Source organism: Lacerta agilis, chromosome 1 (assembly GCF_009819535.1).
Source record: "Lacerta agilis isolate rLacAgi1 chromosome 1, rLacAgi1.pri, whole genome shotgun sequence".
NCBI lineage: Eukaryota > Metazoa > Chordata > Lepidosauria > Squamata > Lacertidae > Lacerta > Lacerta agilis.
Window position 1 is genome coordinate 67591908 of NC_046312.1, and position 27417 is coordinate 67619324.

The following is a 27417-nucleotide window of genomic DNA, read 5'->3' on the forward strand; positions in this document are numbered from 1 at the left end:
ATTTATCATGCCATAGTCTTAAGGTGACCATGTTCACATTATTCTGCTGTTTAATACATGTTTTTTTAGGTAGTAAACTGTGCAGTTCACACCAGCAGATGTGAACAAGCACAAACTAGCTATAATCTTTAAGGAAAAACATTTTACAAATTTAGGCAGCTATTTAAATTGAAATGGTTTTTCTTTAGAATTGAATGATTCCCTATGCAGGACATAATTTGTGTTAAAAACCAGGAAACATATACCAGGACTCTTAAAGGTAGCTCACAAATTCCAGTGTACACCCAGAATCCAGTGGCATTACCATACCACTCGCTTCAAACTTCTTTAATGGGATAGTCACCACTGGCCTTCTCCAGCAGACTACTGGATGCAGGAAATGTCCTTTTCATAGATGAGCCTGCTATCAGGAAGGAGAGGGGATTTTCACCGAGCCCCCTCTATAGTCTTAAGGATTCTAGAGCAACTTTTCAGAAATAACTGGTGAAAAATCCTCTGCACTTTAATATTACACAGGAACTTGGGAGGACAAAGCAGAAATAACTTGTGCATGAGCCTTTAGCTTAACCAATAGTTAAGTGGCGTATTAGTGGCTGTGTCACCACTGAAAAAACTACACCCCAACAGGCAGGAAGTATCAGCAAACCAGGATAAGCTGTCTTCAACCTGTTTTGGATCCTAGATTTTCCACCAGCTAATTTTGTTTTTCAGAGTGGGCCTGGTCCATAAAGGAGATCAAGAAAATCCCTCCAACACCAATTCTGTGTGATTACTTTGTGCAATTTCAATGTTATCAGTCCTATGAACATCCCCTGGAGACATAAAATATGCAAGGGAGGTTGCAAAGACATACATAACAATATGCAAGTTTGAATAATATTACAGAATTCGTCCTCCACTGGAACGCGTTCCTCAAAATTATATACTCATGTAACAAACAAAAACCAAACAACTTCAGCTTTTACGCAAACTTTTTATTAATACTTGAGACAAAAGTTAACAATAACCCCCGATTTATGGATCCACTCTCCTGCTGAAGAACTTCAAAAGCAGTTGCTTAGGCACTTTCCCCTTCGTAGTAATTCTGAGAAGTAACAATCGAGACTAGAGTCACATCTAGATATTGTCAGTTATCATGGTGTGCTATAGTACTCGAAGAGCAATAACTGACCTTTATTCACTGACTGCCCTATTCATAGTTCAGTCAGCCACCAGGTTAGTAACAGAAAACTCTTATCCCACACTGGGAGATGTGGGGCCACCAGGAGGATAGGTGTTATCATTCTGCATGTCTTTGTAATGCAAGTCAATGCTCTGGTTTTTTCTTGTTGCTTAGGCACTTTCCCACTTAGTTGCTTAGGCACTTCCCCCTTCGTAGTAATCCTGAGAAGAAACAAAAAAAAATTTTTTTGGGGGGGGGGGGGAGAGATGGAAGTATTCCCTCAATATAAACTCAAGCCTATTCAGTACTTGCAATTCAAACTAAGTGGCATTAGCAACATACCAGATAGATAGAACCCTCTGACTGGATGCAGACTGAAAGAAACATTGGTGGAATGACGCACCCAGATTGAGAGCAGAAAGTTGTGCTGGCCAAATGTAAGGTTGATTGAGAACTTGCTTCAGTTAAACGTAATAGTTTTGTATCAGAAGGCAGCTTCCAAAGAGGTAACAAATCGCCACCAGTACACCCAAAGCAATCGTCTTGTGAGGCTTGCAAACAAGCATTTTTGGTACTTGATAATTTAGACTTTTCAAAAGGATTGCAAATAACTGCTACCATTCCCGGCATTATTTTCCACTTTGAAGCCAGAAGCCACCACACCCAATGTGACAGATGGGTGTGGTTTGAGTTAAACAGGCCAAACTGGAACAGTGCTGGGCTCCCAAGCCATGAACAGAACACATTTGAAATTTTAACATGTAGAACACTATTCTTAAACTGGTAGGTAAGGTGGTAGCCTGATCCAAGGTGGTTTGCAACAGGAACAAATACCACCATACAAATATACAGTAAAAGATTAAGAAATGGGTCGCCAAATTCATGTTTGGGTTTAAAGTGGGTCCTGGGCCTGAAAAGGTTGAAGATGCTTGTAATCCAAACTATACTAGCTGCTCACAAATTTACCAAGCCTACAAAATTAGTAGGGACTCTTAATCCAGCATGGTTGAAGGTCTGATCCATTTAGCTGGCATCCAGAGTTGACCTGGTGCATAGTTTTTCCCCCCCATCAAGCAATAAGGTCTCATATCAACTTTTCCAAATAAACTGGATGCCTGCAAAGGAAAAAGCAATGCAGTGTTGCTGTGTGGCTCATTTTTACTTACAAATCTCTTCCCTTGAAACTGTCTTAGTCACTTTAATCAGCACTTTGGCTCCCCCAATTTTCAGAAAGTTCACTGGAATTCAGGTGTAGGTCTGTCACTAACCTGGTGACTGACTTCGCTACAGAACAACAAAGTCAGTGAATAAAGACCAGTTTTTCTCTCCGAGTACTATAGCACACCACAGTGACTGAAGACATCAAGATGTGACTCTAGTCTCGATTAATTATAGGTACACAAACTTCTTACTCATTTACAGTTTCAACCAAATACGTTAACTGTCTAGAACTGTAAACACAGAACATTTTATTTCACAAAGAGGAATATTTTTGAAACATCAAAAAGAAATGTTTATAAATGTTGATACCTACAGGTGACTCGAAAAATTAGAATATCGTGGAAAGGTTCATTTCTTTCAGTAATTCAACTTAAAAGGTTAAACTAATATATGAGATAGACTCATGACATGCAAAGCGAGATATGTCAAGCCTTTATTTGTTATAATTGTGATGATTATGGCATACAGCTGATGAGAACCCCAAATTAACTTTGGGGTTTTCATCAGCTGTACGCCATAATCATCACAATTGTAACAAATAAAGGCTTGACATATCTCACTTTGCATGTCATGAGTCTATCTCATATATTAAACTCCAGTAGTTAATGAAAACAATTGCCTACATAAATGGACTTTTCCACGATATTCTAATTTTTTGAGTTTCACCTGTACAATACTGACCTTATGCTTTAATAACAAAAGCCATGCTTTTGGTTATCTCACTATTTGTAAGGATGTACTTCCATGGTTGTGCACTCTTCCAACACTACCCAGGCTTCTGGGTACAGTATTTCACATTTCCCTAAAATAAATATAAATAATGAAGTATGCAGATTTTCTAAATAATGAAATATGCACAAAGAAAGCCACAGAGCCTAGAATGCTGGGATTCTACATGTTTGATGTATAAAGTTAAGCTGTTGCTCTCAAAAAATTACTAGAGGACACAATAACTGACAATATATAAAAGTGACTAAACAATTATTATACACACAGCTTTCACAGCTACAAGTTGTTTCAGGAAAAGGTTCTCATTAAGGCCCTTCAAGCATTAAGCACAAGAAGCATGGGGTTGTGCTCACAGGCTTCGCCCTCTCCTACATGTTCCCATCACTGACCTCACAGCCCTTCGGCAGCCTGTTCTACTTGTTTAGTTTCCCCACACAAGTTAGGACCCCTATTGTGCAGACTTCCCACTGTAATACTTCAGCCCTCAAGGTATCCAGTGGCAATACGAAGAACGGGGCAGGCCAATGAGTACCTCCTCATCCATGCAACGATAACCATGTGATGGGCAAGGACGGGACACACACATGACGGAATCAGAAATTACAGAAATTCCTCATTGAATTTCTCAACCACCTTGCTGTCTGAATGTATATGAGATTACTAATTGCTAATTTATTACATGCTCTGTGCCAGTAAGGAACAAGCATAAAACATAACACTTCAATAACTAGGCAAGGCTTTTCACTGGATCATTTATTGGTCACAGGCAAACAGAACTTTCTTCTTTGAGACTATTTTCAAATTACTGTAATCATTTCAATTGTAAGCCATAAGCACCAACAAGAAAAGCATATATGAACACAATGAAGCTGTACTTGTTTTTTGGACGTTAAAAGACTTGTTGGATAGGGCCACAGATCCATGGGCATCCATAATTTTGGACTGTAGCCAATGTCAGTCCTACTCACAGTAGACCCATTGAAGTTAATGTACCTAAATCTGTCACATCTATGAATTTCAATGGGTCTACTGTACTGTATATCCTTGACTACAGTCTTTTGTTTCCAGCTGGGGCCAAGCAAATGCTTTTGGAAGGCATACACAACAGCCCTTCCCTATCGTGTGCAGAAGCATCGGGTATACAAAGTAGACTGCCTCTGAACGTTAAGATTTAATTCATTTACAACAGTTTTAATAGCAGCTAGTATCTATAAATTTTGCAAAGCTGGCATAAACCTGGACTTGACGCTACAGCCATCGAGCCCGTTCGCTTCCTACAGAACACAACTTTATTTCACTTCTCTTCTGTTCCTGATCACAGGAATAGCTGAATCGCCTGATAAATTTACTTATCTTCCTCATCGTGAAAGCCTGAAAAAGATTAAATAACAAAACCACTGTACTTTGCACGCTTAAGTGTGGAAAACGTAGGTTGTTTTACCCAAATACTACTACTGCTACTACTCTTAAAAATATATTTTTTAAAAAGTATCAATTAAATAAACCCCCCCGTGAGACAGTTACGAAGACCGCCCAAGACTCCCACCAAAAAAAGATCGCGCGCCTGCTTGAACTTATTCGCTCATTTTAAACCCTGCTCCCCGCTACTCACCACGCGAAAGGAAGGCGGGAAGCAGGAAGCGGAAGAAGACTTTCCTCAAGGAATCTCCCACAATGCTCTCGGGGTGGGTGCGTGCGCGCCGGGGGGGGGGGAGGGGCACATAGAACGGGAGAGAGAAGTGAAGCTCGGCCATTCTGAGAGCGGCAACACAGCCTGCACTTCCGGTGGCCATTGAAAACCGTCACGCTGTGGTGTACTGTGCCGCTCCAGCCCTGTAGCAGCTCTATGTTTAATTCCCGCTTTGCATTGGAGGGGAAGGGCGGGGGCGGGAAACCAATCCGGAAGTTTTCGCTCTCATTGAAGTGAAATGCAGTTAACATCCTGGAAGGCGATGATGTCACCTAGCTTTTCGTCTTGTCAGTCAAGTGAGAGAATTCAGAATCAGCAGAGCCCCTTTTGAGGGCGGGAAACGTTCCTCAGCGGAAAAAAGGAAGCGCCTAACACGTACCATTGGCTGATATATATATATTTTTAAAAGGCTTCACCTGTGGAGGTTTTCCCCTGTCCTCCCTTGAGCGTAGTGGGCGGTATCTGTGCTTTCAGTCAAAACTGCAGTCTTGTGGCACCTCAGACACTTATAAATTATTAGAAGGCAGTTGCTGGTGTGCCTTTTAATGCGGCCCTCTTCGCTTGATTAACGTCATTGGAGAACGCAAAATTGGAATAAATCCCAGCCAAGTCATTTTGTTGTCCTTTTGTATCCCTGAACTGTATGTTCCTCGGCGTGCAGCCTTGCCGTTCAGGCATGTTCAGAAGTGAGTCCTTTTGATTTCAGGGGTACTGACTCCCTGAGGCTACACAGCTACACATCTGGGACTATGTCCTATTGAACTGAGTGAGCAGTAGAAACACCTAGCATTGGCCTTGGGCTGTCAATATTTATTCCGTACAATACTTCATCAATGAAGCCACCTGTTGTGCTGCTCCCTTTCTTTCTCGCTTGATCTTCCAAGAAGCAGCTATATCCTAACTAGCCTTTTCATTTTCCGCTTTGGGAAAGTGATGTAGTATCACTTTGCAGCATAGTGGGAAATTTAATAGGTGGCCACCCAGCACTACTTGGAACACTTGCTATTTACTACCAGTGCCAGGTACTCTGGATGTGTAAGGGATAAGGCAGTCTTAAGGAAGCTGGTCCTGAGCTGTATAGGGCCTTATGTTGTCAGGGATTGTTGTCTCTCTAATTGTGTAAAAAAAACCAAAAAAATCTTTCCAGTAGCACCTTAGAGACCAACTAAGTTTGTTCTTTGTATGAGCTTTCGTGTGCATGCACACTTCTTCTAATTGTGTGTTATTCCACGTTCCTCACTACAACAGTTTAGTGTTATGCCAGCCCCATAGCAGCCATTTTGTCCCCAGCACCCTCTCAAAAGTCATAATGTGTCCACTGGTCCAAAAATGTTGGCAACCCCTGGTATAGGTCAGATTAAAATAAATGAGAAAGACTGCTGGGGGAGGGGTGAGCAAGCTGTGCTCCCCTTCCCACAAGAAACACAACTATTCCAGGGCAAGGGGACATGTTTGTCTCCCTGACTCCAAAGCCTAAGTTCAAACAGTGACAAACCCATATACACACATCTTTAACATCAGAATGACACAATGGCACAGGATAAATCTGACACTAGGTGGCCTGACTTGTGCTGAATGGGCCCCAGAGCAAAATCAATGTTTTTGTGTGAGCATTTCTTGTCCCCAGAAGACCCTGGAAGATCCAATTCCAAGCAGGAGATGAACTAAAATCAGGGGCATGAGGTTACAAATGAATGTTATTGAATTCACAAGTGCCTTTGGCCACCATAGTAACAAAATCCAGGAAACAGGGATTTTATTGTTATTGTGGTGTTTTAGCGGCTGTTGTTCCCACTTGCACAAGTTGTTATCTATGTTTTTTTTTACTTGTATGGGCCTATGGCCATAAATAAAATTCTATTCTATTCTATTCAGGAAACAGGGCAAGTATTTTATTGTGTTCCATATGTCATGGAAGGGTAGGATACACCAGTCAGAAAACTAAACATGAACTTCATTGTCTCAACAGCAAACTCCTGATTCCTCCAAGTACAACCAAGTTAAGTACCACCTGGGGATTAAACTATATAATGACACTGTCTACACACAATAATAGAAAGACTGAACATTTTCATTTGTTCCTAGAAACTCCTCTGTTTTATTGTAAATAATTCATAGTATGACTAATAATTGCAGTTATATGCTTCTCCCAGCGATAACAGTTTATTTCATGAGCAAAATGTAATGGGATTGATCAACTAAGATCATGCAAAGAAGTCACATGCATCTTAGATAATTACATTGGGAAAAGGAGAATCTGATATTTTGCTGACCCATCAATGGAATATAAGGTTTGTTTTTTATGTTGGAATACTGACCAATTACATAATTTTAGTGACACACAGCAAGTTTTATCCTATGAAAATATGCTACATAACCAGATTTTGGGCAGATGATTCTTATATTGTGGAGAGTTTTTCTTGCTTTTCTCTTGGTAGTATTTGAATAACAGAACTTTCTGGAAATACTGTATACTGGATTATCATTTTAGGATCCCAGGCCTTTATTTGAACTTTTCACTACTGCACCAGCATTCTGCAGGTAAACCCTTTAATTAATGAAATGATTAGCACTTAATGCTGGTGCTTAGACAGTCACAATTTTGTGGGTATGATTCAGTGGCAAATTCTGTGTGCACAATTGACATTAATTTGGTATTCTTGCACACACTGGAAAGTGTGGTATAACATCTGCTTGATATAATGTCATATACCCTCTCCTCAAATTTTGTGCAAACAAATCAGGTAGATGCTCCACAAACAGACTGCAAGCACCTTTAGTGTGCTACTGACCTCTGTAGTGATGGTTCAGACACTAGTGACTTGTCTGGCGTCCTAATGGCAAAGAATGAGAAATCTTTCTTACACAATCTCAAGCTTGGGTTAGTTTAATGATATTGTTTCTCAAATTATTCAATAATTTCAAATCCACCATTATTGTCTGTGTCCTTTTTACAACTGTTCTGCTATTTGACAATTTATTTGGCTCAATATATAATGTTCTGCTAGAGATGCAAGAAGGAAGCAAAGCTGGGTACCTTAACCAAACATATAACCTTAGGGCAACATCATGCTTACAAAACTGTAAGCCCCTGCTCTGTTCACTGGTGCTTATTCTTTAGTAAGTATGCTGTGGATTGCAGCCTTAATATAAAAAGCTTCAGAGAGCCTGCCTGGACTGAAATGAGTAACAGTCACGCCAATGAATCACTCTCTGGCTCATCTATCAGTGTTGTCCATCTTTTCCTTCATGCTTCGCACAAGTAGTCAACCTTTTTTTATTTTGAAAAGCCAGCTTCAGCTGCAAATTTGCAGAAACAGCTATTTCTGGGCTTGAGCCTGGAGAGGAAAGGTTTGCTTTGGTTGAACATATGGAGGACACCATCATTCAGACAGCTCCAGCCTGCTGAGTAAGAGAGTGCTGTTTACATTCTTTCCTTAAGGTGGGGGCTGTGGGACACACACACACACTGTGGTCATGAGTGTTTGAGGACTCACATACCCATCTCTTTGCTTAGGGGAAACGGATGGAAAAGATGTAAGAGTTATGCTGTGATGACTCGGAGGTATGGTCTGCCCTTCCCTGGTAAGTTGCCTTTCCTTGCTTACTTATCTTATCCTTGCACCTCAGCAGTGGAGCTGAGGTTCTTAATGGGTGTTTGCATATGAAGTCCCATGTTCCTGTGAGTTATTTTGGAAAAAAAATGTTAACAACATTCCTCTCCTTCACACCAAGTATTCCTTTTCATCAACATTTGAAGGTCTTAGTTGTCTACCATAAGATAGAGCCCCATGTCATGTGCCTCGATATATTCTATGATATGGTGTGACAGCATGGTAGAGTGGTGATCGTGGTCATAGCACAGGGCAATCAGCTTAGGCTCTCCACTGATCCCTTAGTTTTATTTAACTTGCTCCATCCTTTAATTTGATATGTTACAGTGTTGTTGCAACTGACTTCTGTGCATTAGATGTCAACTCTGCCCATTTTAGCCACATGTGTTAGTGAGTATTGTGGTAATAATGCCAATGTTGCATAATGCTGGTGCAACAGGGGCCTCTATTGTGTCTTTGTCTAGGGCTCTGAAATTCTCTTTGGGGAAAGTGTGTCTCACTGTTTCTTTAATGCCCTTCCAGAAGCTAGAATAAACTTTTCTATGTAAGAAGGATTTTTGTTTACGGATGATTGTATTGGTTTTACTACTCTCTCTACTTGTTTGTAATCTTAAAACTGTAATTTTTGAAAACTGCTCCATTATTGTTGTTTTCCCATTGCTGTTTATAGTATTTTAATGGTTTTGTAACTTATGTTTTAAATTGTTAGCTAATGGTTTGATTTTGCTGCTAGTCACCTTGAGCCTTTTTATGAGGACAGGCAGGGTACAAGTGTTGCAAGCAAACTAACCCAGTTTGTTGTCGTTTAGTCGTGTCCGGCTCTTCGTGACCCCATGGACCAGAGCACGCCAGACACTCCTGTCTTGCACTGCTTCCCGCAGTTTGGTCAGACTCATGTTGGTAGCTTCGAGAACACTGTCCAACCATCTTGTCCTCTGTCGTTCCCTTCTCCTTGTGCCCTCCATCTTTCCCAACATCAGGGTCTTTTCCAGGGGGTTTTCTCTTCTCATGAGGTGGCCAAAGTATTGGAGCCTCAGCTTCAGGATCTGTCCTTCCAGTGAGCACTCAGGGCTGATTTCCTTAAGAATGGATAGGTTTGATCTTCTTGCAGTCCATGGGACTCTCAAGAGAACTAGTAGTGATCCTATCCCCATCAAGTGGTTGTAATTCAAAGGCAGAATCACACTGTGGGTGCTTCCAGACAGTCACAATTTTCAGGTGGATTTCAATCATATGCTGGCAAATTCAGGTTGTGGAATTAAAGTTGTTTTAGAGCTATTTTACAACAAGCCCACTTCCTTTCAAAATTGGACGTTTTGCAATAAGGAAAGTGATGAGAAAATGCAGTGGAAAGTTTGAGATAACATTTGCTTGCCAGAGCATTGTCTAACCTCCCCAGAAACAAATTGGGATGAATGCTCAATAAATAGCCAATGTCAGCTCACCTCCTTGAAAACTTTATGCAAAGAAATCAGGATGAAATCTCAGTAAACAGGTTGCCTGGAAGCAAGCAGGAACTCTGCCTTGGGTTGTTCCCATGTTGTATTATTGTATGTGTGCCTGGGATTGCTTTTGCCCATAGCAACTTGATGGTGCACTAAATCCCAAGGGTGCTTTTTCAATTAGAGAGCAGTTTGGGTGGTTCAGTGCTGTGAACTGCTGTGGCTCAAACTAAGGGGAAATCTGCAAGTGTGAGTATGGATATGTTGCACACATTTTACTTAGCTTTTCTGAGGTGTGGCAGTGATGGTGTAGGGAATGGCAGCAATATTTTTTAGCGTGCCTCAGTCAATTCAGAAAATGCCTGACTGTGTCTGCCAACAGATTCTGCAGTCTGTAGAACAGGGGGCAGGAACGGTAATTAATTATGTGTCTCACATCTTTTGTTATAAATCAGGAATTACGGTATTATGTGCTTTTAAAAAAACAGAAGAGAAATGACAGGGCAAAGAATCAATCAACAGCGATATTCTCATAGGCCCACACAAGGCACCAGGTGCAAATCTCTAATTAATATGTCAGGAATCTGAAGAGGAAGGAAAACAAATCTGAATCTCAGTAAAATGATGTTACTGTGTGTACTGAACACTATTGAGAGGCAGCGAAAGACAGGAGATACCCTGATCTGAGCCCAGCAAAAATTAGACTTTTATGTGTTTGATATTGTACTTGATGAATTTGACTCTACAGCTGTGACAAGGCTAGGCATCATCACAGACTGAATTACAGTACAGTATGTGGCTATCTATTCCATGATAAAAGAATCAATGATGAATTTGGGGCTGACCCATCTATACGATGGAAGGGACATTTTTATTGACCATTGGGCATTCAGAAATTACTGAATAACCAGCTGCTGAAATAGGGTGGGGAGCAGTGGTTTTCAGAGGGAGGGAAGGAGGGGAAGGAAAGAGCTCGTGGCCCCATTGGGGCAGGGTTAGCAGCCTGTTATATGAAAAGAGATGGGCATGTTTGGAATAGACAGCTAAGCAAGAATACAGATCCCAGGTGGTAGAGTCATCTGAAATTTTCTGATAGGAGGCGTAACTTCCTTTATTTTGTAAATTTAAGTCCAACACTGATTACCATGAACATCTGGTTTTCTTCTGTGCCCTCTCTTGTATCAATCACACGTGGCAAAAATATTTTGAGAAAGCCTCAAAGGTGTTATTTACTGTCTTGACTGAAACATTCACATCCATAACTTCTGTCCAGGACACCTATATTTCTCAGAGTAGCCTTGAGTGAACTAATCACATAGCTGTAGATGTGGGAACAATTTATTATTTATTCTTGTTCATAACAGAATAGTAATCCGGCAAATGTATTTATACATTTCAGACTTGTTTGGAGGATCACTGGATATTGCTTGAAGCTGCTTGGAAGGCACTTGCATGTCCATGCCAGTAAGAAGGCTGTGGATAAAAATTTGAAAGCCAAGGTAGGCTAAACTCTGTGGGCAACTATACGGGCATCATCCTAAACTTTATGTGGGAGTTTAAAGCTGCATATAAACTACTAAGCCCAGTTTCCTGGAGATAAGCCTCATGTGATACAGTAGGAGTATACGGTATAGGATTGGGCTGTTGATGACATTGGCATGGGAGGGAGCTAGCTGTGAAGGACAGGTGCCTTTAGAAAGCACATGTGATGCATATGGCCTAAAAGTATCCTGGCCCTGCTATTGTCCATGCTTGCTGAGTGCAGGGGCAGGGAACTGCTGACATTTGAGCTCAGCATGTTATGTGGCTTTAAAGAGATCAGTTGTGCCGAATGTGCATGTCTGAGCCCGGGGAGTGGAGGGAGCCCTTTTGTATCCAGCTTGTGTGCGTGTATGTGTGTGCATCCGTCAGTACTTTTACTTATTATGTACAACCTGGTTAGCAGCATCCCTGAACAAACTTTTTTTTTTGAGAAACAAATATATTCTTATTGGTTATTAACCGACCCTTGGACGGTTAAGTCCAGTCAAAGGCGATTATGGGGTGCGGTGCTCATCTCGCTTCTGTCCAAGGGAGCCGGCATTTGTCCACAGACAAATTTCCGGGTCATATGGCCAGCATAACTAAACAGCTTCTGGTGCAACGGAACACCGTGACAGAAGCCAGAGTGAACAGAAATGCCCTTTACCTTCCTGCCATTGCGGTAGCTATTTATCTACTTGCACTGGTGTGCTTTTGAACTGCTAGGTTAGCAGAAGCTGGGACAGAGCAATAGGAGTTCAGCCCATTGTGTGTATTAGAACAATTTCTGAGGGAGATGCTTTGCCCTTTCTGAAGCAGGTGAAATTCACTAGATATACAATATTTGATCCTTGTTCCAGACCATGCTTATGCAGACAGCAGTTTATGGATGCTGAATGGGGAACCCAGCTTCTTTCTGGGTGCTATAAAAACAGAAGTGCTTACTTATCTGGCATGAGCTGCGTCTGCCATTCCTTGCTGCTGTATCCACTTTTGTGATGTTGCCTTTTACCCTGGAGAACTGCTCAGCTGTCTCCGAACCTTCCAGATGATGTCATTCCATGCCTTCCTTTTCCAAGGGAATTGCTGTTAAACTCAAATAGCTAACCAGAACTGCTAGTGAACTGCGGGCTTGTTTTTTTTCTCGTTGGTTTGTTTGCTTGCTTATCATGTAATAAGTGGGAATCTGAGCGCTGAACTGAAAGTTTTCAGGAAAGGGGTTTTGGCTCAAAATTGGGAGCAGATTGTCTCCCCAAGACTAAGGGAGGGTTTTTAGAGAGTGAAAACTGAAAATGTTTAGTGGGAGTGAGAGGGCTTACTATTGGCAGTGAGTGCATGGTTGTTCTCTCAACTGTTTTAAAACAGTTCCCTTTCTTTTTGGGGGCATTATAAGTGAGAAAGAGCATCCATCATATTTTGAAACCCACATTACCCTGGGATGACATAAGGCATATTCATTCCATAGCCCTTGTGCAGTTTATTCCCCGCTCCTGAAAAATAGGTGACCACCTCCTAGTCCACCACATGTGAATGAGACAGTGAATTTGAAGGCAGGCATTTTCTGTCAGTTTTTTTTAAAATGAATTCCAGAATGTGAAGCTCACCAAACCATAGCCATCACGACCACTAGATGTCCAGTGAATAGAAACATTAAAGGTGATGGAGAATTTCACCATATTATTTTTTTAAAAACCAGAATTATAATTACACATGCTATTTTTGCTAGCTTCACATTACAGGCACCAGATTATAGGGATTGCACGTAAAATTGCTTTGTTGAAACCTCTCCAAAGGCAAGTGATGCAATGTGTTACATGCAATGCTGTCTGAAAATGAATACCCCTTAGTTTTAATTAGACATTCACCCTGAGGTGTGGATGATAGCATAACTCTATTAATCACACCAATAAGAGCTCAGGTTGGAGAGTAAATAAAATGTTGCAAGCAGTTTGCATAAGTGTTCAAGGTGGGTTGAGTTGGAGTTGCTTCAGACCCGTTTTGGTCAGTGTCTGCTGCTGCTGCCCACTCAAAAGGCAAGCAGAGCAGCTGGGCTTGGTTAGGTAAATATGAAGACATACAGTACAGCATTTTGTATTTTAAAATACTCCCTGATATCCCCTAATTGGGCCTTAGAGAAAATGTGAATAATATCAAGAGTTCTGAGCAATTGGTTAATGCTCTTTGAGAGTTATTATCTGAACATTTGCTTATGGAGGCAGGAAGGATGATACGGCAGGTGAAATTATCTGGGTGATAGATAGAAATTTTATCAGGTTGAAACAAATGTAGGTTCATGTGCCATACCCTGATATGAATTGTCATGATGGATTTTCTAAGTTAAAATCCAAATTCAGATGCTGAACACTACTTTCACTGTTTGACTTACTTAACATAGCAACATATTTAGTCAAAGAATAACTTTTTCTTAAAGTTCTTTGGTATCCAGTGATGTAACATTATTACTTGAAGTTGTTGACATCAGCTTCATAAGGGCACCTTCAGACTCTCTCTTATTTTGTGATTCAAGCACGTATCAGAAATTTAGATTTGAGCAATTAAAGTTGATGAAAGTGATCCATCATCCTTCACGATAAATTCACTTACAAGCATACACACACTTTTTGCAGTTAGGAAAGTGACGGGCAGGGCTTTTTTTTCATCTGGAACTCACTGGAGCTTAGTTCCAGCACCTCTCAGTTGGGCGGCATTGCCATTATAAGAGAACAAGGGAGGCATTCATGGGGAATTCTGGCACCTCTTTTTCTAGAAAAAAACCCACTGGTGATGGGTAAATGCACTGAAAAATGTGAGATGACTGAATGATTAACAGGAAGATGTAAAACTCTTACAAACCAGTCAGAATGAATGTTCATTGTTGTATAATCACCCCACAAACAAATCAGAATGAATGGTTAATAATGACTGAACATAGTCTAACTTCTGCAAAAGCTTTGTGCAAGCAAATTGGAATGAATGTTCAATAAACAGCTTTAAGGATGGTGGTTCAGGTCACTAACGTGAGCTCTATGTCTCAGTGGAGGCTTTTAAAGAACACTTTAAAAACACAAAACTGTTTCCTTGGTGTGGTATCACTCGTATGGCACCTGTGGCCAAAACACCATGTAAACCAATCCTCATGTTCAACTCAAAGGCTTGGATTCAATGTTCTCTGACCACGCTGTTGTGCTATCATAAGGGTGAGAATAATGGTTGTGCAATAGAAAATCCAGCACAACAGTTGTGCTAGCAGAAGCTTGTTGTACAGCAGGTTATTCAACAGAAAATATCTGTTTTGCAACTAGCCACAAGAAGCAGGGCAGCTTCCTGCCCTTATCTTGCAGAAGACATTTTGTACAGGGCGGCCCAACTTTACATACCAAGTGGGCTGCACGAGTACCTCAACACTTAATTTTTACCTCACACTTTCAGTACAGCTTTTTTTTTTGCGGAAGGAGATGTCAGAATAAATTTAGTCATAATTTGCTATTTGGGAACTGTTTGCTCAGGAAAAGGGTACAAACATTTTCCTGTTATTTTTGCCATTGTTTTAGGAATGTAGGAACATAAAAACTGCCTTATACTGTACTAAGTCAGACCCTTTGTCCTGTGTACATTGACAGGAGCGTCTCCCCAGGGTTTCAGAAAGAGGATGTTCCCAGCCCTGCCACTTCAACATGCAAAGCAGATGCTGTACCACTGAGCTATGGCCCTTGGGGTTTCAAGACATAAAAAAACAAGTACTGTACACCATGGGTCACCATTTAAAAACCAGTGTCCTTGACCATACAGTTTTAAAATTCGGTTTATAGACAGGAAAAATATGAAGCCAAATTTAACCACATCTGAAGACGACCTAAGGAGTTTCATTACTTCAGTCAGAGTTCTCTATAATAATGCATTTTTTTTCTACAGCATTTCATTTTCAGCTTTTTAAAAGAAGTTTGGATTCAATTCAAAACAGGTATCAGGAAAGCTTCAAAAGAAGTGGATCCTGCGTATATTCTTCCCTGCCTCTTTCAATCAAAAGTATAAATAGCATCAATCCATGTGAAGAGGTAACAGTATTTTCAAGACTGATGAGCTGTGTTTTACAGGAATTAAGATATCATAATTTGCACATGGTGATAAAACAGAACTGAATTTGGTCTATTGATATTCAGACATTGTTGTTTGAGTTGTACAGTATAATCCCATGTTGGATTGCTTTTTAGATGTACTGATTGCATCATTCTTCATACGTACAAACAGTGGCTCTCTAGGGCAATGCTGAATACTCTTTCCTCCACCAGCAGAGGTGTAATAATGATATACTGTATTTAAAAGAGGTTTCTGTAAAGCACAGGCTCCAGAAATATGCCTTCCTTGGCTTTAGATGACACTGAGTTCTGAAGTTCAGCAGTTGCGTAGGTAGCTGAATATGTACCTTGGGGTGAATTATTGTTTGTGATTTCTTCTTGATGGGTTGATAGTAAGACACCTCTGTAGTCTCCGTTTGCAAGCATCTGTTATAAGCCATAATGAGAGTTTCCTTTTAAAGAAGATCTGGCTAAAAACAGAATGATTGCTCTCATTTCTGTCTCACCATGGGATTTTTTCCCCTTTCCTTTTTCTATTGATCTGGAAAAACAGCCGAGAAAACATACCATAGACTGAAAAGTAAGAGGGGAAATGGTCTCTGTTCTGAGCCTAGTTTTCGAAGAGGGCTTTACCAAACAGGAAAGGAGCCCCAGATGAACACCGGGAAGGTCTAGTCATTTTCTCTCATCAGCACTCCTGACGCTGTACAGTAAAAGCTGTTTCCAGGGATTACGCGGTGCACGCTCTTCTGCTTAGTAACAACCCATTTCCTCAGCCAAGAGACACTTATTTGTGCTCCTCTCTTAAGTGGCTGCTTTCCAGAGAGAACAGGTAAGCCAACATGAAAAGTATTTTTTTTTCCTGAATAAATAACATAGCCTAGCAGCAGTTTGCAAGGAGGGTGGCATAAGCACTTCCCATTTCTAGTCGGAGCAGCTGTCTGTCAGTTGTGATTCACTGTCTGTAAACAGGCAGAGAGGTTATTTTGCTGGCGTGCTTCATGTTATGCTGATTAAGTTTGGATAGCCATTCCAAAGGAAAATGCATTGATAACGGGAGCAGCATCATTAAGGTTTAGAAGGTAATAAGAGCAGACAGCAGCAGGGGGTGGGTAGGAGTGGGAGTTCAGCATCTCTACAATGTACAGGTTTAAAATTACCAAGTATTGCAAGTGGAGCTTGATTAGCCAGCCCAGGGTAACTGAAGGTCAATTGTATCCCGTGGGGTTAAAGATTCAGACAGCAAGATGCAAACACATTTGTTGTGGACCAAAATCAAGCTGTTACCGATATTTAGGCAGACGATCAAACAGGGGATTTGCCGGATGCAGTAACTGCATCTACCTAAGACTTAGCATTATTTAACAGTTGCCCTTTTGCTTTTTTACATTTTTTTCTGTTTGGGAGTCTCCTTGGTTATCTAGGAGGCCTGAAGGTCATGGTCACTAGAGCTCTCAGTTCTCCAAATACACTGGCTGATTCAGACATACAGACTCATTCCGGTGTTTACATGTTTGGAATACATTTGTGTTTGAATAAGTGGCTTCTGCACACACAGTCTTTTGAGGAGAAATGGGAGAAAGGTCTGTCTTGCCTGTCCAAGCATGCATGGGCTTGTGTGTCCATGTGCGGGAAAATACACACTTTCCCAAATTTGGCCCATGACGGCATCCTGATGAGGGAGGGTGCGAGGTTCTACAGTCTGATCTTAGGTAGGCAGGATTAAAATTCCAAAGAAGAAGAAAGGCATCTTTTAAGATAATTTGCCGGATTTACTTTTCTATTCCTCATAATATTATCAAAGCAAGAAAAACAAAACAAAAAAATCCTGTGTTTTAAAAAAATCAAAGCCTTTGGGACAGTTATTGTTTATGTAAAAGCCAAACATTTGCTATATTGTTATTTTTTCCCCCAGTAAGGCCACCATCATCATTTTAGTAAAAGCAGGCATCATCTTTATTTAGTAGTATGTGAGCTTCAGTTCTTCCGTCCATGAATGCAAAATAAATGCCAAGCAACACAGATACATGTGTAATAAACCCAAACAGCTGCTTATTTTAGTGATAAGCTGAATAAGAAAGGGATACGGTATTTTAAGTGGAATAGCAGTAGGGATGGTTAATAATTCCCCTGCCCTCTTTCCATTACAACTCACCCCCCTCCCAGTCCCCTCCCTCTGTCCATGGGATGCAGACGTTGCTCTCAGACCAAATTCCCTGTGTTACTTCTCCACCCCATAGTACTGGATACAAGAAGCCTGTTGCTACTTCCTCCCTACCTGACCTGTTGGAGTCTGTTGTGTTGTGCTCCCTGGCTCACCCAGCCAGCAGAATTTTTGAAAAACAGAAGTTGTCAGTCCTCTCATACCCATATGACACGTAAGAAAACAGAAGCAAAAAGCCATTTCAAACAAGTTCACTGAATTGTTTATAGGAGCCTCCCTGTTGCCAGTGTGTTGATCAGAGGCATATATATATATATGCTTCAGAGGATTAACCCCATCCAGTCTGAACATAAGAGAGGACAGCTGTACAACTTTTCTGCCTAAACCTGCATTGGAAAATGGTATGAAGCAGCCCTGGCAAGAGTCTCAAAACAGGCCCATGTGTTGCCCCAGGCAACCATCTGGACTCTAAATAGATGTGTATAGAGTCAAATCAAAACTAGCAATATTTAATCCTTTGAGGTGGGATATGTACTGCATTTGATAGCTAAACGTGTTATGCTGAAGTGAAGTTAATCAGACCCAAAGTCAAGTACTTTGTGGGTTGTGGACTGGCCTCTACTGCTGCATATTAATTATTTGAAGGGTGCACAGCTAGGCTTTTGGTGAGATCCTTCACACTTTGAAACTGCCTGCCAAGAGAAATGGTAGGGAAACACATTTACACTCAAACTCAGGGTTTGTTCACACTTATGCTTGTCCCGCTGCTTCCTCCTGGGGAAACCTGCTCTTTACTGCTGAATTGGAGTAAATGTCAATTGGGTTTTCAGTGGATTGACACCTGCTTTGATTCAGCGGTAACACGCAGGTTTTCCTGGGGAAAATGGTGGCGCAGATGCACTGGATAAGCAGAAAATCTCTTGAACCCGTGTTTTCTAGTCACAGGACAGGCAAAGTGTGGACGAGCCTCAGTGATGATTAGAAAGCATTGTGCATGTGCTCTCTCTCACCCCCACGCAAACCAGGCTGTGTACACGTTGCCAGCTTAAAACACACCTAGGTTGTTCTTTTTTTCAGTTCACATTGAAACTGGTTCAGAGAAAAATGCATAAAAACGCAGTATTTCATGAATGTATAGATATAGGATGTCGGATGTACACCACTTCCCAAGTGGTGGGGGCACACTGGATGCAGAGTAAATGTGAATGTGTACACAGCCCCAGGCTTTGTCTAGTTTCAGCAGATTTATTACCTTCTTTTTTATTACCTACTTTTACTTCCTTTATTACCTTGCATGTTTTTGTTGTAGTTGCATTCTTATTTTAGTCTGGCTTATTGCTTGTTTTGCTTGTATCACCTGTTGTCAATCCCTCTGGGTGGGATACAAATTTAATAAATAATATTAATGGAGTGCAGTCACATTTTATACACAGCTCAGATTTTGTCCAGTGTTTTACTCTTCAAAAATGCCACCCAGGACTCCAGACTGATATTTAGAACTCAAACATTGCTATTACTTATTTCTACAGCACCATCATAGTGCTTAACAGAGCAACACAAGTTTGCTCACCCCCTCAGTGTGGCGGCATTGCAGGACGGCAGAGGCGCCTCCTAAGTCCCAGATGAGGGTATCTCGGGATCAACACCCTGTCTGGATGAGTGGCGGGGGCGTGCCAGCTTTCAGGAACCGGATGTGAGCCTGGACCCAGGATTGGCAAATGGGAGTGCAGATTTGGATGCGGGCTGGGCCAGGGGGAGGAGCTGATGGAGCAGGAGGGCTTCTCCCAGGTCCATGCCCAGGTAATTTAAGCAGCCTGTATCTGGGGTCCTTACCTGGGTTTTCCCATAGTGGTTAACAGAGTAGCACAAGCCAAAAAGGCAGGCTCTTGCCTCGTAAAGCTTACAAGTGAAATTGGGTAATTAGGTGCAAAAGTGGTTCAGTGGAGAAGATGTATCATTATATTGTTTTAATTCCTTCAACTCTGTTGCTTACAGCCTAGAAAAAAAAGCATAGTAGCTTTTATCACTGTTTAATGGCCCCACAACAAGATAAGTTCTGGTTGATACTTTGCTTACTAGCCAAATTTGTTGCAGTGGTGAAATTTAGGCAGGAATACAAATGTGAGGCCCATCTTATAATGTGAAAATAAAATTATGGGTGGGAAAGTAGCACAACAACTCTGTTGCCACAGCACATCGTTCCTTAGTTCTTCCTGTACACCTGTTGGGTTATAAGCTCATGTGAAATATTTAACTGTCAGTATTGCTGCAACATTTTCTTAAGAAGCTTAACTAATAACTATAGATACAATTCTACGCAGGCCAAGTTTGGGCTGGATATCAGAAAATTTGTTAGTCCTATCAGATCATCTTACATGCTTACCGTATTTTTCTGTGTATAAGACAATGCTTTTTGCTATAAAAAAAAGGCAAACTTTGGGTGTCATCTTATACACGGATAGTGAATGCAGAGGGGGGACTTGCAATTAATGGCAGCAGCAAGCAGGAGATTGGTAGCAGCAATTGGGCAGGTGATTGGTGGCTGTGGCAAGGCCTGCTGGCGATTGGCTGTGGCTGCGGCAATTGGGCAGGCGATTGGCGGCTGTGTCGAGGCGGGCAGGCGATTGGTGGCTGCGGCAAGTGGACGGGTGGGCTGTTGGTGATGGCGAGTGGGCAGACAATTGGCGGCTGCGGTGAGGTGTGTGATCAGCAGTGGCTGTGGCAAGCGATCGGCAGTGGCAGGCAGGTGGGTGAGCGGTTGGTAATCCCTTGCTTTCTTGGATGGTAACAAGATGTTCTATATGGGACAGCTTAAATATCCCTATTACTCAAAGGAAGCACAGTTTCAAATCCCTACTCAGCCATTCAATAGTAGAACATGCGTAGGGTCCCAGGTTCAACCTCCCACATCTCCAGGTAGCACTAGGAAACTCTCCCTGGAGCAATGTTGCCAGTCAGTGCAGACAAGACTAACAACAGTATAGACAACATGGACCAATGGCCTGATGCAATCTAAGGCAGCTTCCTATGTTCCTCATGGTGAACTAGTCCTAATTATTCTCTCTTGGCCTTGTTTATTGCATCACTTCACACGAAAGGAGCCCCAAAGCAATTTACAGGGACAACATACAATAAAAAGCCATTAAAATGAAATAAAGGTACTTTAAAATGTGCATTGTCCAACAACATAAAAAACTACCCCACCATATAAGGAGGAACACACAAAAAAGGACCAAAAGCCAGAGCATTGGTGCTGTCCACATGCTCTGGAGAACAAAAACATCTTCACCTGGCACCAGAAGGGTGACACAATATACCAGTCAAGCTTTCCACAACCGGGTGCACGGGCCCTGAAAAAAACTTTTCTGTTGTTGCCACCCTCCAAACATCTCTTGCATGGGCACACAGAGCTTGGTCTCAGGGACTAAGTAGGCTCATATGGGCAAAAAGAGGTCCTTAGCCATGCAGCACTTTGTCAGTTAAAACCAGCAATTTGTGGTTATTATGATAAAAGGGAGAATCACCATGGGTGGGATTCAGCTAGTGCACAAGAGCTTCTACTTGTGTCACAGGATTTCTCCTCCTGTGCCCCTCAAAAATTTTGGGTTTGGGGGAGAACCAATAGAGCAGTGTGCAGGGTGAGAAGAGGTGGGATTGTTCCATCTGGCAAAGTGAAATGCCTGCCCTAATGGAAGAATTGCCGTAGCATAGCATTGAATTCCTCCACGTGTATGTTGCCCAGAGCTTGTTTTAGAAGAGCAGGATAGAAACGTAATGAAATACTTTTTTGTATTAGGAAAGAAGTCTAATAAAAGAGTGATCTAAAGCAGATTTCATTGTGCTAATATACAGGGGACTGAACTGAAAAACTGCTTTGCTGACAGCATCAACAAAAGATTGTCAGTACAGTATCGCCTTTTTTTACCGGCAGGATCTTATAGGAATGTGCATTCAAGGACAATGAATGCTGAGTAACTGGAAAACATCCAAACCTTAGAGAATTACTGGCAGAAATCTAATTAATCATAAGAGTAATGGACAAGTTAATAGCTGAGTATTCTGCAGAGCATTCACATGAGAGAGACAGAGAGCGCTTGTACAGTGATGACAACTTCATACGGAATTATATATGTGCATATTTCTAGATACATAATTTTAAATAGGCTTACATAATTTAAACCTGAAAAATACGTCGCCCAAGGCAAAGATGAACCAATCACAGGCAAATTTATTTATATAGGTCTGCAATTCTATTTTCACTTGAAATACAAAGGGGGGAAATTGATGTATTGAGTGATACAGTCACTTTGATCTTCGAGTAACTAGGCCCAAGTGGTTGTCAGAGTAACTACAAGTATGATATTAAGAGCGTAAGAAATGCCTTGCGTGGTTGAACTAGCAGTCCTTATAATACAGAATTCTTGCCCCCAACAGATGTTAGGCTGTGGAAACATTGCCTGCTTAAAATGCTGCGACATTATTCTTTTTCTCAACTCAGATTGAAGCTGTTTTGGGGAAAGACATAAAAAACAGGGTATATCATAAGAAACAACAGGATAGGTACAGGATTATGGTTAACATTGTGTGTATACTGCTCCCCAAACCAGTGTTTTGAGTATATAAGATGCAAAATAAATGGGAGAGTGTACATAGCCTAAGTTAGCCACCCCCTGTTTGCCCTCAGCATATGATAATTGAAGGTATACTGCTCTAAACATGGAGGTTCAATTTCGATTTTTCAGATGTTTCAGCAGAAAGCAAGAATGTAATTCTGTAACCCCTGGAGAACTTGGATTGACAAAGGCAGCTTATTCATTCACAGTTCATCAATTTACAGTGGTGCCCTGCTAGACGAAAATAATTCGTTCTACGAGTTTTTTCGTGGAGTGAATTTTCCGTCTAGCGACGCGGCAATGGAACGCAGAGGTTTTCGCGCTAAAATTTTTTTTCCTCTTGCGAAGCAGCCCCATTGACTTTTTCGTCTTGTGGGGCAGCTTCCGCTAGATGAATGCCATTCATCTAGCGAGTTTTTCATCTAGCGAGGCATTCGTCTAGCGGGGCACCACTGTATCTTATTTCTACAATAGAGTGCAGTATTATGATTATTTCTTAAATCTATGTATTGAATTTATTTAGAATTACAGACTCGTCATACTGAAGGGTTCATGGTAGGTTTCAAACTACTGTAGTTTATGAATTCATCTCATCTGTGAAAAGCACAAACAAATAAAGGTACTCTCTGGTCTGTGTCATTGCTCCTGTGATCAATATAAAGCAAATACTAGCCCCATCCCCTGAGAATACTCTTACACGTCTCTGCTTATATGTAGCACCCTCAGATAGTAGGTGTGTCAGCACCAAAAGGAAGCAAGATGACGATATAGCTCTAGCTATTTCTAGCTGAATAACAAACCCTTGGGAGCCATTACCAGCATATGTTGTTGCCCCAGCTGAAAACAGCTTTGCAGGAAAACACTCCAAGATTTGCAGTGAATACAACTGACCAAATTGGGGGAGCATAATAACATGTGAAGCATTGGTTGATGTAACCATGATAAATGAATATCACGGGATGGCCATATTTTATCCATTACTGTTATCAGAAGAAGTGTGCATGCACATGAAAGCTCATACCAATAACAAACTTTGTTGGTCTCTAAGGTGCTACTGGAAGGAATTTTTTTTGTGTGTGTGTATAACAGATGATGTTTTCATTCTCTTATTTTTTTAAAGTCCATAATTTTAAAACTATAATTGTAGGATAAAAGGTCACATTTCCTGAAACCAAAGTTTTGGTGAAATATACAACAGCAGAAACCTGCCTTATTTAAAGCGAGACCACTGGTCTATCTGCTTCCGCATTGTCTCCACTGCATTGTCTGCATTTTAAATATGAACCTCTCCAGGGTCTCAGATGGGAATCTTTCTCAGCTCTACCTGGAGATGCCAGGGATTGAACCTGAGACCTTTGGCATGTAACGCACGTGCCGTACCACTGAGCTCTGTCCCTTCTCTAGTCTTCTGCATCACACATTGTGCATATATAGAAATAGATACACAGTTCCATAGCCAGTCCCAGCCGAGTGGGTGTACCACTGTCATGCTTTCGTGTACATACTTTAAAACTCGTTTGTGAAATAGCTGTTTATTTTATTTCCTGAACTGTTCTTCTTTTCTACCTCTTTGCTTAGGTATCTTCTCATGTCCCGTTTTCAGACATTTCGATTTACCAAGGAATGTAGCTGAACATTTATTTATTGGGGACTTTTGCTACAATGAACCAAGCCATGGCAAGGGTAAGTGGACAATATTCTTAAGCACACCTCGTGGCCACAGAAACAACTTGAGGGGCAATAGATAACCCTGGCGTACTTAAGAGTACACCCATTGAAATAAAGGAGTAAAATAATGGGAGTCAATGGGTCTCCTGTGAATATGAGCCACTCCCTGGGCTTAACACTATTAGTTGTAACCTGTCATGCAGGTTTAAGTACTGGGACCCGGGTGGCGCTGTGGTTAAACCACAGAGCCTAGGGCTTGCTGATCAGAAGGCTGGCGGTTTGAATCTCCACAATGGGGTGAGCTCCCGTTGCTTGGTTCTTGCTCCTGCCTACCTAGCAGTTCGAAAGCACAAAAGTGCAAGTAGATAAATAGAAACTGCTCCGGTGGGAAGATAAACGGCATTTCCGTGCACTGCTCTGGTTCGCCAGAAGCGGCTTTGTCATGCTGGCCACATGACCCAGAAGCTGTACGTCAGCTCCGTCGGCCAATAATGCGAGATGAGCGCCGCAACCCCAGAGTCAGACACGACTGGACCTAATGGTCAGGGGTCCCTTTACCTCCCTTAGGTTAAGTACAGGCAGCGTAGCATTGATAGTGCAGAAGGCAATGATAGGATCATCAGCTTCTGCGAGGTACTTCCTTCTCTGATTGTTGTATTCATTGAGTATTAGATTGATATCTCATCTTCCTCCCAAGGAACTTATGTTGGCCTACTTGGTTCTCCCCCTCCCTATTTTATCCTTGCAACAACCCAAGCTGAATGGAGTTTTGAATGTTATGTTTCATGGCTGAGTAGCCTTTGGAACCCCAGTCTCCCAAGTCGTAGTCTACTAACCCCACTATGCCATGTTAACTAAGCACCTAAAACCACCAGGTGCTGTACAGGTAAGCTTAAACGTAGACGAGGCCTAGTCTGCAGGCTTAAAATCAAATAAACAGGAAAGGGGGGAAGAAGGTGGCAGCAGCAGGGCTGGTGGAGAAAATAAGGCAGACTTCCCCATTCTGCTTCCAGTTTAGATGCTGCAGAGGAAACAGACACCTGGAAGCACCCTCAGGTGGCTATTAATGTAGGCAGATCAAGTTTCAAACCTAAGGGATTTGTCTTATGGTAACTAACTGTTCCCTGTCTGATGACACAATAGTTCTCCTAATGTTTCAGCACTGCCCATTATGTTGCACAAGGCTGGAGTGCAAATACGGTGAGAAAGTTTGGGAGGCAGAAAGTTAATGAGGGAAAGTGGAGGGCTGGAGGGAGCAGTGAACTCCAGGCAAGGGGGTTCCTTTTACTATATAAGTGAGCACTGCAGTTTTCAGGGTGGCGCTGTGGTCCAAACCACTGAGCCTAGGGCTTGCCGATCGGAAGGCCGGTGGTTCAAATTCCTGCGACGGGGTGAGCTCCTGTTGCTCAGTCCCAGCTCCTGCCAACCTAGCAGTTCGAAAGCACATCAAAGTGCAAGTAGATAAATAGGTACCGCTCCAGCGGGAAGGTAAACAGCGTTTCCATGCACTGTTCTGGTTCATAAAGCGAGATGAGCACGGCAATCCCAGAGTCGTTTGCGACTGGACTTAACTGTCAGGGTCATGTGCTTTAAATGTATGGTGTGGATGTGATTTTAGATTATTGGTGCTGACTATTTCATACTCTTCAACCCTCCTGATTTGAGCAGGACACCCCAGAATTACAGAAGCCATCCCGACTTCTGATTGGATCACAGAATGTCCCATTTGGTGGTCCGGTGCTCTGACATGAGTCAGTGGGCTCATGTTAGAGCACCGGACCAAAAGATGCTTGTTTTTAAGTCTTATGCGAGTCATCTGGCTCCCGCAAAAGCTTGGGGGCAAAAAACGAGCGTCCCAATTTTGATCAGCAGCATGTTGGAGGGTATGCTATTTTAGCATGAAAAACATTAGATAAGCATTTATGTTGCTGCTGCAGCTGAGGTTGCTTCCCTGCCTAGAATGTTCACCTTACAAAGAGTTTTACTGGTTGCTTTCAATCAATCTGAGTGTATTCTTTGTAGCCAGCATGGAAAGGAAAAGGAATGGGCAGTTTTGGGACTGCCAGCTGAAATCAAATGCTGTCGTTTTGTGGGGCTACATTTGCCTTGAAGCCTGACGAGCCTGTAAAAAACTTTTTTTTTATCACAAGTGCCGCACAGGAATCACCAACAGAGAAGGAAAATCTCTTCTGCAATTGCTTTATATTTGTTTTCGTTAAGGAAATAATACTGGTTCGCTGAAGACTTTGAAGTAAAGATAAAGCAGCATGGCCTAGAAACCAATTGTAGTCTTTGAAAAGTTAACAGAAAAGTAACTAGTGTGTGTGACAGAGTGACTTAGCTTAGTTTTTTACCTGAACGTCCCCTCTACTTTTTCTACACGGTGGGACGTTCAGGCCAGGGTTGCCCTGATGGGATCCCTTTGCTTTGGAAGAGAGAATACTACAAAGACTTGTACTATCTTTGCAGTATTCTTGTTTACTTACACATTTACATGTTGAGGAGTATCACAGTATATAGTAACAAATATAGGCAACTCCAGATTCCAACATTTCGAACACCCCCCAGCCCTGATATCAGCTCATTTCAAAAATTAAGTAATTCTGTAAAGCAACCACTTGCTTCCAGCACTCTGCCACCTGGCTTGGAATTACAAGCCAATTTTTAAAAAATAGATTGGAGTGTCTTGATTATTGAGAGCTAGTTTGATGTAGCATGCAAATAAGAGTGTTTACTTTGGCTGGAATATTGTTTCTCAGTCTAATTTACTTTACTAGGTTATTGCAAGGAGGAATGGCATAAGAATTGGAAAGTGCAAAAGTGCTGAAACTACTATCTGTCATCTGGTTGGCAAACTGGCAGATTACTGTAGACAGGAAAAGATTAAAACCTGGGTGTAGCTTGAGCCTTATAAAGATTGGATGCTGTTCAGTTTAGGAAGGGGCTACTGTATATCATTGGGTAGCTGCAATCGCCTCTAAATTTTGTGACTGTGTCAGCACAAAAGCCAAAACGGGATGCGCAAACCAAATGCAAAGATGGCTGCATAAATGCATCTGTTTTACAAACATAACCACACTCAGTGCTAAATCTCATTTAATAATGTGGTTGCTTCACTTTTTCAAAACAGCTATGAAAACGCTTTTACAGTACTAGGAAAATGCCTCTCTATAGTGAATCATTACTAATAATAATTACTAATACTAAAAAGTCTTAATAATGTTTTCGCATGTGCAAACCATTCTACATTGCAAAATTTGGAGGTTAGGGTCCAAGGACTGTGAGGTAGGGTCAAAGGTCAGGTCTAATTTCAGGATTTGTGAAAGTGCTTCCCATAAAAATGCCATTCAGGGAAAACGCAGTTCCAATGTTCTTCACCCTGCCTTTGATGCTTGCTTGTTTCTCACTGTTTAGCTGTCCACATTAGCAACTATGTGCCACCTTTTCATTCCTTTGCAAAGGTGAGCCAAGGAAACTAGAAGGAAGCATAAAACTGGAAGGTCAGTTCCAGAAAAGC

The 27417-nt window shown here is 41.6% G+C and overlaps 1 protein-coding gene, 1 long non-coding RNA gene and 2 other non-coding genes across 5 annotated transcripts in view; 2 read left to right on the forward strand and 2 right to left on the reverse strand.

Annotated features, from left to right (window-relative positions):
* Nucleotides 1-959: 959 nt before the first annotated feature.
* LOC117048798 lies at nucleotides 960-4409 on the reverse strand. Its single transcript, XR_004426884.1, has 3 exons — nucleotides 4349-4409; nucleotides 3065-3185; nucleotides 960-1383 (listed from the first exon to the last, which is right to left on the reverse strand). It is a non-coding gene; the product is annotated as an uncharacterized LOC117048798 (long non-coding RNA).
* On the forward strand, nucleotides 1098-1228 carry LOC117061789. The gene has a single exon (XR_004428149.1). It is a non-coding gene; the product is annotated as a small nucleolar RNA SNORA3/SNORA45 family (small nucleolar RNA).
* On the reverse strand, nucleotides 2418-2548 carry LOC117061796. The gene has a single exon (XR_004428150.1). It is a non-coding gene; the product is annotated as a small nucleolar RNA SNORA3/SNORA45 family (small nucleolar RNA).
* A 3929-nt stretch (nucleotides 4410-8338) lies between the features above and the next one.
* The window catches only part of TRIM66 (tripartite motif containing 66), a 56573-nt gene continuing 37494 nt past the window's right edge, over nucleotides 8339-27417 (forward strand). The window contains exons 1-2 of one of the 2 annotated variants that reach the window (XM_033153094.1): nucleotides 8339-8387; nucleotides 23811-23915. In XM_033153094.1, the coding sequence (XP_033008985.1) occupies nucleotides 23895-23915 (21 nt within the window). In that variant the 5' untranslated portion in view covers nucleotides 8339-8387; nucleotides 23811-23894. Of the gene's footprint in view, nucleotides 8388-16052; nucleotides 16288-23810; nucleotides 23916-27417 lie in introns of those variants that run through there. The other variant, XM_033153103.1, reaches the window with a different exon arrangement.